Consider the following 15,846-nt stretch of genomic DNA (forward strand, 5'->3'; position numbering starts at 1 on the left):
TTCTGATAGTCTTATGGATCAAATGGTGGGACAATTTCCATACAAGTTAGTAATGTAATGTTAGGGTTTATTTAAAAACAAATAAGTTCACAAAACGAACTGAAAGGAGAGATATAATGCATGGCATGTAATAGGAGATTACAGGGAATGTCTTCTGTTTCTCATACGACTAGAACTTGGGATCATGGAATGAAATTAATGGGACAGACCAGAGAGCTCTTCTCTGCCGTGTGCAACACTGACTTTTAGAACTTCATACCTCCTCACCTTTCTTAGTCACACACAGGAAGGAAAAAACAGAGCTAGAGAGGTTTAACCATGTTTCCGGGGGCTGTGTAATTAAGTGTTCCAGTAGCAGCCTCTCCCTAGCTGTTTCACCTTCATCTGTGGCTGAAAAAATATTTGGAGGATCCTAGGGCTAATTATGGAGGAGAGGTCTGACAATGTCTATTAGAAACTCAAGCCTCCATGATCCGAGGCAGTGTGCTTTACACTGGGGAGAATCAACAGGAGAAACAGGTTGTCTACTCATCCTGTTTGCAAGCTTCCTCAAGACACCTGGATTCCCACAGTAAGGACTTCAATACTGGACTGGGTGAGCGACTGGCCAGATCCAGCTGGGCTCGGCTCATGTGCCGAAGCCTGCAACGCATCACGGAGGAAAGGAAACGGCTTTCTAAGAAGGCAAGGGCAGACGCCGAATAACAGCCAAATGGTGAAAAAAAAACCCCCATCAGATAAGAGAGCGTGACTTCAACAAGCGAGTGGTGATGTTTTGGAAAAGGGCGAGAGACTTGGAATAAACAACCCCTGTGTGGGTGTGTGGGATGGTGGGGTTCCATGCTCATGCCACCCCAGACACTTTCCTGTTTGTTGGCATGGCCTGTGTTACTGCCACTCCCAATCTGCATCAAGCCTGGCCACGGCCTCCAGCGCCTGCCCAGCACCTGCCTTGGAGACACCAGCAGCTCCTCCTGAAGTGTTTAGGGAGGGAAGGGCGCGACACTTGCTTCCTGGGGGCACCTTCACTGTCCCACTCCTTGTTTCCTGGGAACAATGGAGGAGTTTTGGAACGCCACTAACCCAGACTACTGGGTGTGTGTGGAGTGCAGCGGGCGGGTGTGTGTGTGTAAGATTCACTGCTTCAGCTTTCCCCGTACATCCATAGGCTAAAATGGGTGGATTCCACTCAACACATGCAAATTACACTTTCAAAATGCATCCTTAACCCTTTTAGCCAATGCAAACGGTTCTTTCTCCCACCCTGGACATCCCACGGGTATATGTACTCCACTTGCTTTACTACAGTCAGACCCTCTGGAGATACTAATACCGTCTGAAATGGAGATGAAACGTCAGGAGAATCATGCAACAGGAACAGCTGCCATAGTCCGGAAAACCCACAACACTCTAGTGATTCCGGCTGTGAAAGCCTTTGACAATACTTTCCCCATTTAATCTTCTGTTGCTCCTCGTTCTGCATATCCCAGTGTAAGGAGCTGCCGGCAAGAGCCACCCCGTCCCTGAGCCCCCTCTGGCCTGGGCCTTTCTCCCCAAACTGCTGTTCTTCAAGCAGAATGGTGTCACCTTTTGTGGAAGAGCTGGCTGGGGGGCAGAAATGGCTGTGGAAATCCTGATGGATCTTTTAGTTAAGGTTGCCAGCTCTTGGTTGGGAAATTCCTGGAGCTTTGGGGGTGGGGCCTGGGAAGGGCAGGCCCTGGGGAGGAGAGGAGAGGGACTTCAGCAAAATTGAATGCCATCGGTCGTACCCTTCAAAGCAGCCATTTTCTCCAGGGGAGTTCCCCTCTGTAGCTGGGGCATCAGGGGTCATTCCAGATTTCCAGCCCCCACCTGGACGTTGGCAACCCAAGTTTTATGAGTGAAAAATGAAGACGACCCTGATATTGGATGAAAACCAGCAATAGCCAACTAATTAAAAAAAAAAGCAGGGAGGAATTTTTAAAAGTATATATGCAAGAGAAATCAAAGGCAAAAAGCCCACTCAGAATCTCAGGCTCATTCCGCACATGCAGAAAAATGCACTTTCAAACTATGAATTACTCACAGAAGCTATAGGTCATAGCAAAATCCACACCACAACAATGTTTTATTTATTTTATGTATTTATTATTTCGATTTCTATACCGCCCCATCCCCAAGGGGCTCCGGGCGGTGTACAACAAATTAATACAAACAAATAAGAAGGCAAACCATACAATTAAAACAACAACAACCTATAAAAGTTCCAACATTAAAACATACTAAATTACGTTAAAACAGCGTTTGTGAAAGTGGTTTGAAAACGCATTATTTTGCGTGGGCGGAAGGGGCCACAGATGTGCTGCTGTTCAGCTTGGGACCTGGGATTTTGCATGGCTCCCCCCATTTCACCTGATGGGGGGGGAAGGTGCTGTTCTGAAGGGGTTTTTTCCAACTTCCCAGTCCAGCCCTGGACAAATTCCGGCCCGTTGCTCAAGTAGCTAGAATATAGCTTTTTTACAATCTACATTATTAAATATTAAATGATGTATACAAAAAAATAAATAAAACATTTATGTACTTCATTTCGATGAAGAAAAGAAGAGTTTGGATTGATATCCCCCCTCTCTCTCCTATAGGAGACTCAAAGGCTTACAAGCTCCTTGTCCTTCCCCCCCCCCCCCGCCCCACAACAAACACCCTGTGAGGTGGGTGGGGCTGAGAGAGCTCCGAGAAGCTGTGACTAGCCCAAGGTCACCCAGCTGGCGTGTGTGGGAGTGCACAGGCTAATCTGAATTCCCCAGATAAGCCTCCACAGCTCAAGTGGCAGAGTGGGGAATCAAACCCGGCTCCTCCAGGTTAGAATGCACCTGCTCTTAACCGCTACGCCACTGCTGCTCTGGTGGATGCTCGGCGTGACTCTTTTCAATCATGTTACAAATGAAGACGTCCGACAAAGACTTGGAATTATACCAATAACAAAGAAAACGAGGGAAGTGCGGCTCCGGTGGTACAGGCACATGATGCGCCAGGAGACTTCTGTTGCAAAAAACAGCTCTAAACTTTGACCCTGGAGGCCACCGCCTACGTGGAAGACTAAAGAAACGGTGGATGGACAGCATTGCTGAAGACGTGCGTGCTGTCAACCTTACCCCTGAAAAAGCCTAAAATCGAGCTATTTGGTGAAGAAAATGTCAGTGCTAACCCCCTCAAGGGGAATACAGCCCAATAACAAGAAGAAGATTTATGTACTTCATTTATACCCCACCTTTCTCCTCCGTGTGGACCCAAAGCAGCAGTGGCGTAGGAGGTTAAGAGCAGGTGTACTCTAATCTGGAGGAACCGGGTTTGATTCCCAGCTCTGCCGCCTGAGCTGTGGAGGCTTATCTGGGGAATTCAGGTTAGCCTGTACACTCCCACACACGCCAGCTGGGTGACCTTGGGCTAGTCAGGGGCGAATCTAGGCAAACTGGAGCCCGGGGACAAAATCTGAGTTTGGTGCCCCCACCCCCACCCCAGGTATGGACGACACCCTCCCCCACAACGCCCAAACCGGATTTTTTGCACCAACTCTACAGCCTCCCACCACCAGCCAAGACATACATGGCTTTCTCCCCACCAACTCATAAGCTTCCTGAAATTTGTGTCCTCACACTAAGCCCTATCAAGGGTGGGTTGTTAACCTCTAGAAGAGCTCCAAGCCAGTGCAAGTGGGAATTAACTTTTAAGCATGTAAATCTCTCACAAGTCACCCCCCATCTGAAGGTTTACCAAGCAAACATCAGCATCATCTCTCACAAATCACCTCCTACCCTGCAGCAGAAACATGGGCATGGCTCCCTCCCCCCCGCTTTCCTAATTGTGTCCTCACACCAACCCTGTGAGGTAGGCTGCTAGCCTGAGAAACAGCTCCAAGCCAATGCAAGGGGAATTAACTTTTAAGCATGTAAATCTCTCACAAGTCACCCCCCCATCTGAAGGTGCTTGCAATAAAACAAACATCGTAGCATCATCTCTCGATACAAATCACCTCCTACTCCCCTGCAGCCAAAAAACAGGCATGGCTCTCTCCCCACCATCACTTTCCTAGAATTGTGTCACCTCCCACCAATCCCTGTGAGGAGGGCTGCTAGCCTGAGAGAAACAGCTCCAAGCCAGTGCAAGGGGAATTGGCCCCTTTAAGCATGTAAATCTCTCTACAAGTCACACCCCATCGAAGGAAGGTTTACTTCAAGCAAAGCGCTCAGCATCATCTTCAGCTCTGCTGCAAGGCTTCTGGGCTCCCTGCTCAGCTTCTTTCTGCCTTTTCCTGTGCCTGCTGCCTGGGAGAAGGCTTCTGAGTAATGCCACACTTTAATTTAAAGGCTGTAATAAGGCATGCTGGGTTCAGAGGGAGGCGGATGGAGCTCCCCAGTCCTGTCTCCCTGGGAGCCTAGGTGGGACTTCTCCCCCGCCCCCTGGACACTCCAGGCCACTGTACAGAGTGGGCGGGGCTACGACAGGCACTGGGAGCAGTCCACTGCTTCAGTGCCTGCTTTCTAGGGCTTGCTCAATCCCTTGCTGTATAGGAGGATGTTTTGGCGCCCCCCACGTGACCTCAATCGATGCGCCCGGGGACAAGGGGTACCCCATGTCCCTAGGCAGGAACGCCAGTGGGGCTAGTCACAGCTTCTCGGAGCTCTCTCAGCCCCACCTACCTCACAGGGTGTTTGTTGTGAGGGGGGAAGGGCAAGGAGATTGTCAGCCCCTTTGAGTCTCCTGCAGGAGAGAAAGGGGGGATATAAATCCAAGCTCTTCTTCTCTTCTTCTTCCATCGTCCTGCTCTCAGCCCAGTGAGGGTGGCCGGGGGGTGGGGGGTGGTGGCACCTGGCCCAAGGTCTCTTCATGGCAGTGGTTTGAAGAGGTGTTGTTCCCAGATCCCAGACTAGTCTAACACTAGCCATATTCATTGACAAGAGCATTCCTCTTTATTTCTCAGGCCTTTTAAGGCCCTTTGATGCTTGATTTAGCTTAACAAAACCAAATTTCTGCCTCCTAGGCCGTTATGTGGATGTTGTCTTTGCTGGGAACTCCATGTGAGCAGGGCAGGCATGGGTGTACATTTCCCATTCCCAGTGGGGCAAATAGTGCCCCCTGGGTGGTTTCAGGTCAGGAAAATGGCACCGGGGAATTTTAAACCATGCCTAAGGTGACCAGATCGTCACCTTTTAAAACCGGGACCAGTATTTGACACTGCCTTTAAGGAAGCCCAGAGAAGGTCATGAAAGGCAGCCTTCCAAAAATCGGGACAGAAAAAAACACGCGGGACAAATTGGTTTAAGGCGGGACTGTCCCACCAAAAGCGGGACGTCTGGTCACCTTAGCCATGCCCCCTCCCCATGCACGCAAGCACACGCCACAGTTAGGGTCAGAAGCACGCCCCTGCATGCTTGAGAACAGGAGTTCCCAGTGTGACGCTCACAGGGCGTGTCTCATCGGCGGTCCTTGCGGGGGCCTGGGCAGAGGGTTGCCAACTCTTGGTTGGGAATTTCCTGGAGATTTGGGAGGTGGAGCTTCAGGAGGGTGGGGTTTGGGGAGGGGAGGGGCCTCTGCAAGGTCCAATGCTGCGAAGTCCACTCTCCAAAGCAGCCGTTCTCTCCAGGGGAGGGGGTGGGGGTAGATCTCTATTGACTGGGGATTAGTTGTAATTATTGGAGATCTCTAGGCCCAACCTGTCAGACCTCGGATCTGGAAACAACGGAAACTGTAGATTTTGTTCTAAAGCCTTTATTTCAGAAGCACATAGGTAGCATCTTAGAAAGAGGAATCTGACGATTCCTGCGCAAACCCCTTACGTAACCCCCTCCCACAGAGTCAAACACCCCTACTCCCCTCTACAAACTACAAAGCATTTGAAGCCTGGGAACAGTTCCTTTGATAGGATCTGTGTCCCGGATGCCCCAGGGTGCCAAGGGGAAGACTCCGGACTTTCGCCCCACATCAAAGGAGGGTAATCTGCCTCCCCCTGCCTGCCGGCCATTTGGTACTGACATGCTCAGTTCTGACACGACCCTGCCTGACATGATGTAAAAAAATGTGTAATTTGTAGCTGGACCCTCCTCAATTGCATTTTCCTAAGCGGATGGGGGCATGACTGGCTTCAGAGGAGCGTTTTTCACGCTGATTGATCATTCCCACCCCGCAAATTCTTGTGCTTATTAACTATGAACGTGCCCCTGTTTTACACAGAAGGAGGATGAGAGGTCTATCACTCAAACACAGAGAAGAGTCATCGTGCCACTGGGTTGCACCAGCTCCAGGGTGGGAAATTCCTGGATATTTGGGGCGGAGTCAGGGGAGGGTCAGATGTGGGGAGAGAAGGGACATCCGTGCTGCATAATACCACAGAGTCCACCCTCCCCAAAGCAGCCATTTTCTCCAGTCGGGATCAGTTGTAATTCTAGACGATCTCCATGACCCAGCTGGAGGTTGGCACCCAGAGGTGGGATCCAGCAGGTTCTCACCAGTTCCTGAGAGTGGGTTACTAATTATTTGTGTGTGCCGAGAGGGGGTTACTAAGTGGGTCTGCTTTTCCGTTAGAAATTCCATTAGGTCCAAAAATCATAAAGTCCTGTTGTTTCCTATGTGGCTGGTTAGCGAAGGTAGAAAACGGGATAATTCTCCCTGTTGGGCTGTTTTAAAAACATATTTTAGAAATATGGCAAAGTTCCTTGTTTAAGGAAAGTATCCTTCTTTTGAGTTCTAGAAACAAAATTAAAATTATTTAGAAAGTCTTCTACTAAGTGTAGGCAGTCAAATTCAGGAGAAAGTAGTTGTTTCTATTTAGGCGGTAGACGATGGGACTTGCTATATAATGAGTTTAAATTATGGACAGAAGAGATACCAGCTGGAAATTAGGAACTTTTTTTTTACAGTAAGAGTTTTTTACAGTAACAGAGAAATTATTAATGCCCCACCCCTGGAATGCCAGGCCATGCCCCGTCGTGCCCTGCCCAGCCCCATTGGCGCTACACTACTGTTTGAATCCCACCACCATGGGAACCTGCTACTAAAATGTTTGGATCCCACCACTGTTGGCGCCCATATCTTGCAGTCAAGCAGTGCGTCTCCTTTGCCTTAGGGAACCCTGGAAGCTGCTTCACCAACTTCATCTTGACGACCTGCTAAGAAAAAGATCCTGGGCTGCTTCCTTGCGCCAGCCAACGCCCCCAGCTGTTGCTAGCGGCACAGCGGTGCTCTGGAGCGCAGGTGTCAAGCTTGCGGCCCTCCAGATGTTATGGACTACAGTTCCCGTAATCCCCTGCCAGCGATGATGGGAACTGTAGTCCATAACATCTGGAGGGCCGCGAGTTTGACACCTATGCTCGGCGTCTGAAGCATGCATACACAGATTGTCCAGACCAGCTGCACGAATACTGAGGTCAACTTTTATTTCTGAAATCCAACCAGCGATCAGTGTGATTTCTACAACTGAACTCTAGGAATTGATTCCTCACCTGCCTGGCGCTCTCACCCCATGTCAGCCCCCCAAGACCAGTCAAATGTTATTGGTATACTGGGGGTGGGTGAGGAAATGAGTGTCTCAGGCTGCCATTTCTTGCACACCTTTAAATGTGGATGGGACATAGTACACTCACTTTGTTTGGGTCGAGAAGTTTGTACTACTTAGCACAATGTGCTTACATTGCTACTCACTACACAGAAGCTCTTTCCCAAAACTCAAGGTGTACTTTCATTTATCGTCTTCCTGCACGGCAGGGGGTTGAACTTGATGGCCCTTGGGGTCTTTTCCAACTCTATGATTCCTCAAGCCAGGATTTCTTTCACTGGACACAAAACAAGCAGCTTCCGGGGGGCAGTGATTCCTCTGCTTTTATTCATATGACTGAAACACCATCAATACAGTATGAAATAGCATCCCACACACTTTCTTTGTGGACTGCCAGAATTTGGCCTGCCACCTGTATAGATAGATAGATAGATAGATAGATAGATAGATAGATAGATAGATAGATAGATAGATAGATAGATAGATAGATAGATAGATAGATAGATAGATAGATAGATAGATAGATTGGGGGGGGGGTGGGTTTGGGGGTTGGGGTGGGGGGGGGGGGGGGGGTGGGGTGGGGGTGGGGGTGGGGGGGGGGGGGGGTGGGGGGGGGGGGGGGTGGGGGGGGGGGGGGGGGGGGGGGGGGGGGGGGGGGGGGGGGGGGGGGTGGGGGGGGGGGGGGGTGGGGGGGGGGGGGGGTGGGGGGGGGGGGGGGTGGGGGGGGGGGGGGGTGGGGGGGGGGGGGGGTGGGGGGGGGGGGGGGTGGGGGGGGGGGGGGGTGGGGGGGGGGGGGGGTGGGGGGGGGGGGGGGTGGGGGGGGGGGGGGGTGGGGGGGGGGGGGGGTGGGGGGGGGGGGGGGTGGGGGGGGGGGGGGGTGGGGGGGGGGGGGGGTGGGGGGGGGGGGGGGTGGGGGGGGGGGGGGGTGGGGGGGGGGGGGGGTGGGGGGGGGGGGGGGTGGGGGGGGGGGGGGGTGGGGGGGGGGGGGGGTGGGGGGGGGGGGGGGTGGGGGGGGGGGGGGGTGGGGGGGGGGGGGGGTGGGGGGGGGGGGGGGTGGGGGGGGGGGGGGGTGGGGGGGGGGGGGGGTGGGGGGGGGGGGGGGTGGGGGGGGGGGGGGGTGGGGGGGGGGGGGGGTGGGGGGGGGGGGGGGTGGGGGGGGGGGGGGGTGGGGGGGGGGGGGGGTGGGGGGGGGGGGGGGTGGGGGGGGGGGGGGGTGGGGGGGGGGGGGGGTGGGGGGGGGGGGGGGTGGGGGGGGGGGGGGGTGGGGGGGGGGGGGGGTGGGGGGGGGGGGGGGTGGGGGGGGGGGGGGGTGGGGGGGGGGGGGGGTGGGGGGGGGGGGGGGTGGGGGGGGGGGGGGGTGGGGGGGGGGGGGGGTGGGGGGGGGGGGGGGTGGGGGGGGGGGGGGGTGGGGGGGGGGGGGGGTGGGGGGGGGGGGGGGTGGGGGGGGGGGGGGGTGGGGGGGGGGGGGGGTGGGGGGGGGGGGGGGTGGGGGGGGGGGGGGGTGGGGGGGGGGGGGGGTGGGGGGGGGGGGGGGTGGGGGGGGGGGGGGGTGGGGGGGGGGGGGGGTGGGGGGGGGGGGGGGTGGGGGGGGGGGGGGGTGGGGGGGGGGGGGGGTGGGGGGGGGGGGGGGTGGGGGGGGGGGGGGGTGGGGGGGGGGGGGGGTGGGGGGGGGGGGGGGTGGGGGGGGGGGGGGGTGGGGGGGGGGGGGGGTGGGGGGGGGGGGGGGTGGGGGGGGGGGGGGGTGGGGGGGGGGGGGGGTGGGGGGGGGGGGGGGTGGGGGGGGGGGGGGGTGGGGGGGGGGGGGGGTGGGGGGGGGGGGGGGTGGGGGGGGGGGGGGGTGGGGGGGGGGGGGGGTGGGGGGGGGGGGGGGTGGGGGGGGGGGGGGGTGGGGGGGGGGGGGGGTGGGGGGGGGGGGGGGTGGGGGGGGGGGGGGGTGGGGGGGGGGGGGGGTGGGGGGGGGGGGGGGTGGGGGGGGGGGGGGGTGGGGGGGGGGGGGGGTGGGGGGGGGGGGGGGTGGGGGGGGGGGGGGGTGGGGGGGGGGGGGGGTGGGGGGGGGGGGGGGTGGGGGGGGGGGGGGGTGGGGGGGGGGGGGGGTGGGGGGGGGGGGGGGTGGGGGGGGGGGGGGGTGGGGGGGGGGGGGGGTGGGGGGGGGGGGGGGTGGGGGGGGGGGGGGGTGGGGGGGGGGGGGGGTGGGGGGGGGGGGGGGTGGGGGGGGGGGGGGGTGGGGGGGGGGGGGGGTGGGGGGGGGGGGGGGTGGGGGGGGGGGGGGGTGGGGGGGGGGGGGGGTGGGGGGGGGGGGGGGTGGGGGGGGGGGGGGGTGGGGGGGGGGGGGGGTGGGGGGGGGGGGGGGTGGGGGGGGGGGGGGGTGGGGGGGGGGGGGGGTGGGGGGGGGGGGGGGTGGGGGGGGGGGGGGGTGGGGGGGGGGGGGGGTGGGGGGGGGGGGGGGTGGGGGGGGGGGGGGGTGGGGGGGGGGGGGGGTGGGGGGGGGGGGGGGTGGGGGGGGGGGGGGGTGGGGGGGGGGGGGGGTGGGGGGGGGGGGGGGTGGGGGGGGGGGGGGGTGGGGGGGGGGGGGGGTGGGGGGGGGGGGGGGTGGGGGGGGGGGGGGGTGGGGGGGGGGGGGGGTGGGGGGGGGGGGGGGTGGGGGGGGGGGGGGGTGGGGGGGGGGGGGGGTGGGGGGGGGGGGGGGTGGGGGGGGGGGGGGGTGGGGGGGGGGGGGGGTGGGGGGGGGGGGGGGTGGGGGGGGGGGGGGGTGGGGGGGGGGGGGGGTGGGGGGGGGGGGGGGTGGGGGGGGGGGGGGGTGGGGGGGGGGGGGGGTGGGGGGGGGGGGGGGTGGGGGGGGGGGGGGGTGGGGGGGGGGGGGGGTGGGGGGGGGGGGGGGTGGGGGGGGGGGGGGGTGGGGGGGGGGGGGGGTGGGGGGGGGGGGGGGTGGGGGGGGGGGGGGGTGGGGGGGGGGGGGGGTGGGGGGGGGGGGGGGTGGGGGGGGGGGGGGGTGGGGGGGGGGGGGGGTGGGGGGGGGGGGGGGTGGGGGGGGGGGGGGGTGGGGGGGGGGGGGGGTGGGGGGGGGGGGGGGTGGGGGGGGGGGGGGGTGGGGGGGGGGGGGGGTGGGGGGGGGGGGGGGTGGGGGGGGGGGGGGGTGGGGGGGGGGGGGGGTGGGGGGGGGGGGGGGTGGGGGGGGGGGGGGGTGGGGGGGGGGGGGGGTGGGGGGGGGGGGGGGTGGGGGGGGGGGGGGGTGGGGGGGGGGGGGGGTGGGGGGGGGGGGGGGTGGGGGGGGGGGGGGGTGGGGGGGGGGGGGGGTGGGGGGGGGGGGGGGTGGGGGGGGGGGGGGGTGGGGGGGGGGGGGGGTGGGGGGGGGGGGGGGTGGGGGGGGGGGGGGGTGGGGGGGGGGGGGGGTGGGGGGGGGGGGGGGTGGGGGGGGGGGGGGGTGGGGGGGGGGGGGGGTGGGGGGGGGGGGGGGTGGGGGGGGGGGGGGGTGGGGGGGGGGGGGGGTGGGGGGGGGGGGGGGTGGGGGGGGGGGGGGGTGGGGGGGGGGGGGGGTGGGGGGGGGGGGGGGTGGGGGGGGGGGGGGGTGGGGGGGGGGGGGGGTGGGGGGGGGGGGGGGTGGGGGGGGGGGGGGGTGGGGGGGGGGGGGGGTGGGGGGGGGGGGGGGTGGGGGGGGGGGGGGGTGGGGGGGGGGGGGGGTGGGGGGGGGGGGGGGTGGGGGGGGGGGGGGGTGGGGGGGGGGGGGGGTGGGGGGGGGGGGGGGTGGGGGGGGGGGGGGGTGGGGGGGGGGGGGGGTGGGGGGGGGGGGGGGTGGGGGGGGGGGGGGGTGGGGGGGGGGGGGGGTGGGGGGGGGGGGGGGTGGGGGGGGGGGGGGGTGGGGGGGGGGGGGGGTGGGGGGGGGGGGGGGTGGGGGGGGGGGGGGGTGGGGGGGGGGGGGGGTGGGGGGGGGGGGGGGTGGGGGGGGGGGGGGGTGGGGGGGGGGGGGGGTGGGGGGGGGGGGGGGTGGGGGGGGGGGGGGGTGGGGGGGGGGGGGGGTGGGGGGGGGGGGGGGTGGGGGGGGGGGGGGGTGGGGGGGGGGGGGGGTGGGGGGGGGGGGGGGTGGGGGGGGGGGGGGGTGGGGGGGGGGGGGGGTGGGGGGGGGGGGGGGTGGGGGGGGGGGGGGGTGGGGGGGGGGGGGGGTGGGGGGGGGGGGGGGTGGGGGGGGGGGGGGGTGGGGGGGGGGGGGGGTGGGGGGGGGGGGGGGTGGGGGGGGGGGGGGGTGGGGGGGGGGGGGGGTGGGGGGGGGGGGGGGTGGGGGGGGGGGGGGGTGGGGGGGGGGGGGGGTGGGGGGGGGGGGGGGTGGGGGGGGGGGGGGGTGGGGGGGGGGGGGGGTGGGGGGGGGGGGGGGTGGGGGGGGGGGGGGGTGGGGGGGGGGGGGGGTGGGGGGGGGGGGGGGTGGGGGGGGGGGGGGGTGGGGGGGGGGGGGGGTGGGGGGGGGGGGGGGTGGGGGGGGGGGGGGGTGGGGGGGGGGGGGGGTGGGGGGGGGGGGGGGTGGGGGGGGGGGGGGGTGGGGGGGGGGGGGGGTGGGGGGGGGGGGGGGTGGGGGGGGGGGGGGGTGGGGGGGGGGGGGGGTGGGGGGGGGGGGGGGTGGGGGGGGGGGGGGGTGGGGGGGGGGGGGGGTGGGGGGGGGGGGGGGTGGGGGGGGGGGGGGGTGGGGGGGGGGGGGGGTGGGGGGGGGGGGGGGTGGGGGGGGGGGGGGGTGGGGGGGGGGGGGGGTGGGGGGGGGGGGGGGTGGGGGGGGGGGGGGGTGGGGGGGGGGGGGGGTGGGGGGGGGGGGGGGTGGGGGGGGGGGGGGGTGGGGGGGGGGGGGGGTGGGGGGGGGGGGGGGTGGGGGGGGGGGGGGGTGGGGGGGGGGGGGGGTGGGGGGGGGGGGGGGTGGGGGGGGGGGGGGGTGGGGGGGGGGGGGGGTGGGGGGGGGGGGGGGTGGGGGGGGGGGGGGGTGGGGGGGGGGGGGGGTGGGGGGGGGGGGGGGTGGGGGGGGGGGGGGGTGGGGGGGGGGGGGGGTGGGGGGGGGGGGGGGTGGGGGGGGGGGGGGGTGGGGGGGGGGGGGGGTGGGGGGGGGGGGGGGTGGGGGGGGGGGGGGGTGGGGGGGGGGGGGGGTGGGGGGGGGGGGGGGTGGGGGGGGGGGGGGGTGGGGGGGGGGGGGGGTGGGGGGGGGGGGGGGTGGGGGGGGGGGGGGGTGGGGGGGGGGGGGGGTGGGGGGGGGGGGGGGTGGGGGGGGGGGGGGGTGGGGGGGGGGGGGGGTGGGGGGGGGGGGGGGTGGGGGGGGGGGGGGGTGGGGGGGGGGGGGGGTGGGGGGGGGGGGGGGTGGGGGGGGGGGGGGGTGGGGGGGGGGGGGGGTGGGGGGGGGGGGGGGTGGGGGGGGGGGGGGGTGGGGGGGGGGGGGGGTGGGGGGGGGGGGGGGTGGGGGGGGGGGGGGGTGGGGGGGGGGGGGGGTGGGGGGGGGGGGGGGTGGGGGGGGGGGGGGGTGGGGGGGGGGGGGGGTGGGGGGGGGGGGGGGTGGGGGGGGGGGGGGGTGGGGGGGGGGGGGGGTGGGGGGGGGGGGGGGTGGGGGGGGGGGGGGGTGGGGGGGGGGGGGGGTGGGGGGGGGGGGGGGTGGGGGGGGGGGGGGGTGGGGGGGGGGGGGGGTGGGGGGGGGGGGGGGTGGGGGGGGGGGGGGGTGGGGGGGGGGGGGGGTGGGGGGGGGGGGGGGTGGGGGGGGGGGGGGGTGGGGGGGGGGGGGGGTGGGGGGGGGGGGGGGTGGGGGGGGGGGGGGGTGGGGGGGGGGGGGGGTGGGGGGGGGGGGGGGTGGGGGGGGGGGGGGGTGGGGGGGGGGGGGGGTGGGGGGGGGGGGGGGTGGGGGGGGGGGGGGGTGGGGGGGGGGGGGGGTGGGGGGGGGGGGGGGTGGGGGGGGGGGGGGGTGGGGGGGGGGGGGGGTGGGGGGGGGGGGGGGTGGGGGGGGGGGGGGGTGGGGGGGGGGGGGGGTGGGGGGGGGGGGGGGTGGGGGGGGGGGGGGGTGGGGGGGGGGGGGGGTGGGGGGGGGGGGGGGTGGGGGGGGGGGGGGGTGGGGGGGGGGGGGGGTGGGGGGGGGGGGGGGTGGGGGGGGGGGGGGGTGGGGGGGGGGGGGGGTGGGGGGGGGGGGGGGTGGGGGGGGGGGGGGGTGGGGGGGGGGGGGGGTGGGGGGGGGGGGGGGTGGGGGGGGGGGGGGGTGGGGGGGGGGGGGGGTGGGGGGGGGGGGGGGTGGGGGGGGGGGGGGGTGGGGGGGGGGGGGGGTGGGGGGGGGGGGGGGTGGGGGGGGGGGGGGGTGGGGGGGGGGGGGGGTGGGGGGGGGGGGGGGTGGGGGGGGGGGGGGGTGGGGGGGGGGGGGGGTGGGGGGGGGGGGGGGTGGGGGGGGGGGGGGGTGGGGGGGGGGGGGGGTGGGGGGGGGGGGGGGTGGGGGGGGGGGGGGGTGGGGGGGGGGGGGGGTGGGGGGGGGGGGGGGTGGGGGGGGGGGGGGGTGGGGGGGGGGGGGGGTGGGGGGGGGGGGGGGTGGGGGGGGGGGGGGGTGGGGGGGGGGGGGGGTGGGGGGGGGGGGGGGTGGGGGGGGGGGGGGGTGGGGGGGGGGGGGGGTGGGGGGGGGGGGGGGTGGGGGGGGGGGGGGGTGGGGGGGGGGGGGGGTGGGGGGGGGGGGGGGTGGGGGGGGGGGGGGGTGGGGGGGGGGGGGGGTGGGGGGGGGGGGGGGTGGGGGGGGGGGGGGGTGGGGGGGGGGGGGGGTGGGGGGGGGGGGGGGTGGGGGGGGGGGGGGGTGGGGGGGGGGGGGGGTGGGGGGGGGGGGGGGTGGGGGGGGGGGGGGGTGGGGGGGGGGGGGGGTGGGGGGGGGGGGGGGTGGGGGGGGGGGGGGGTGGGGGGGGGGGGGGGTGGGGGGGGGGGGGGGTGGGGGGGGGGGGGGGTGGGGGGGGGGGGGGGTGGGGGGGGGGGGGGGTGGGGGGGGGGGGGGGTGGGGGGGGGGGGGGGTGGGGGGGGGGGGGGGTGGGGGGGGGGGGGGGTGGGGGGGGGGGGGGGTGGGGGGGGGGGGGGGTGGGGGGGGGGGGGGGTGGGGGGGGGGGGGGGTGGGGGGGGGGGGGGGTGGGGGGGGGGGGGGGTGGGGGGGGGGGGGGGTGGGGGGGGGGGGGGGTGGGGGGGGGGGGGGGTGGGGGGGGGGGGGGGTGGGGGGGGGGGGGGGTGGGGGGGGGGGGGGGTGGGGGGGGGGGGGGGTGGGGGGGGGGGGGGGTGGGGGGGGGGGGGGGTGGGGGGGGGGGGGGGTGGGGGGGGGGGGGGGTGGGGGGGGGGGGGGGTGGGGGGGGGGGGGGGTGGGGGGGGGGGGGGGTGGGGGGGGGGGGGGGTGGGGGGGGGGGGGGGTGGGGGGGGGGGGGGGTGGGGGGGGGGGGGGGTGGGGGGGGGGGGGGGTGGGGGGGGGGGGGGGTGGGGGGGGGGGGGGGTGGGGGGGGGGGGGGGTGGGGGGGGGGGGGGGTGGGGGGGGGGGGGGGTGGGGGGGGGGGGGGGTGGGGGGGGGGGGGGGTGGGGGGGGGGGGGGGTGGGGGGGGGGGGGGGTGGGGGGGGGGGGGGGTGGGGGGGGGGGGGGGTGGGGGGGGGGGGGGGTGGGGGGGGGGGGGGGTGGGGGGGGGGGGGGGTGGGGGGGGGGGGGGGTGGGGGGGGGGGGGGGTGGGGGGGGGGGGGGGTGGGGGGGGGGGGGGGTGGGGGGGGGGGGGGGTGGGGGGGGGGGGGGGTGGGGGGGGGGGGGGGTGGGGGGGGGGGGGGGTGGGGGGGGGGGGGGGTGGGGGGGGGGGGGGGTGGGGGGGGGGGGGGGTGGGGGGGGGGGGGGGTGGGGGGGGGGGGGGGTGGGGGGGGGGGGGGGTGGGGGGGGGGGGGGGTGGGGGGGGGGGGGGGTGGGGGGGGGGGGGGGTGGGGGGGGGGGGGGGTGGGGGGGGGGGGGGGTGGGGGGGGGGGGGGGTGGGGGGGGGGGGGGGTGGGGGGGGGGGGGGGTGGGGGGGGGGGGGGGTGGGGGGGGGGGGGGGTGGGGGGGGGGGGGGGTGGGGGGGGGGGGGGGTGGGGGGGGGGGGGGGTGGGGGGGGGGGGGGGTGGGGGGGGGGGGGGGTGGGGGGGGGGGGGGGTGGGGGGGGGGGGGGGTGGGGGGGGGGGGGGGTGGGGGGGGGGGGGGGTGGGGGGGGGGGGGGGTGGGGGGGGGGGGGGGTGGGGGGGGGGGGGGGTGGGGGGGGGGGGGGGTGGGGGGGGGGGGGGGTGGGGGGGGGGGGGGGTGGGGGGGGGGGGGGGTGGGGGGGGGGGGGGGTGGGGGGGGGGGGGGG

General features: G+C 71.1%; 1 protein-coding gene across 1 annotated transcript in view; it reads left to right on the top strand.

Moving 5' to 3' along the window:
- The first annotated feature begins 468 nt into the window (after positions 1-468).
- Positions 469-15,846, top strand: part of EPOR (erythropoietin receptor) — a 21,870-nt gene continuing 6,492 nt past the window's right edge. The window contains exon 1 of the mRNA XM_048487529.1: positions 469-684. Within this exon, the coding sequence (XP_048343486.1) occupies positions 469-684 (216 nt within the window). The remainder of the gene's footprint in view (positions 685-15,846) is intronic.

This window comes from Sphaerodactylus townsendi, linkage group LG03 (genome assembly GCF_021028975.2).
Source record: "Sphaerodactylus townsendi isolate TG3544 linkage group LG03, MPM_Stown_v2.3, whole genome shotgun sequence".
NCBI lineage: Eukaryota > Metazoa > Chordata > Lepidosauria > Squamata > Sphaerodactylidae > Sphaerodactylus > Sphaerodactylus townsendi.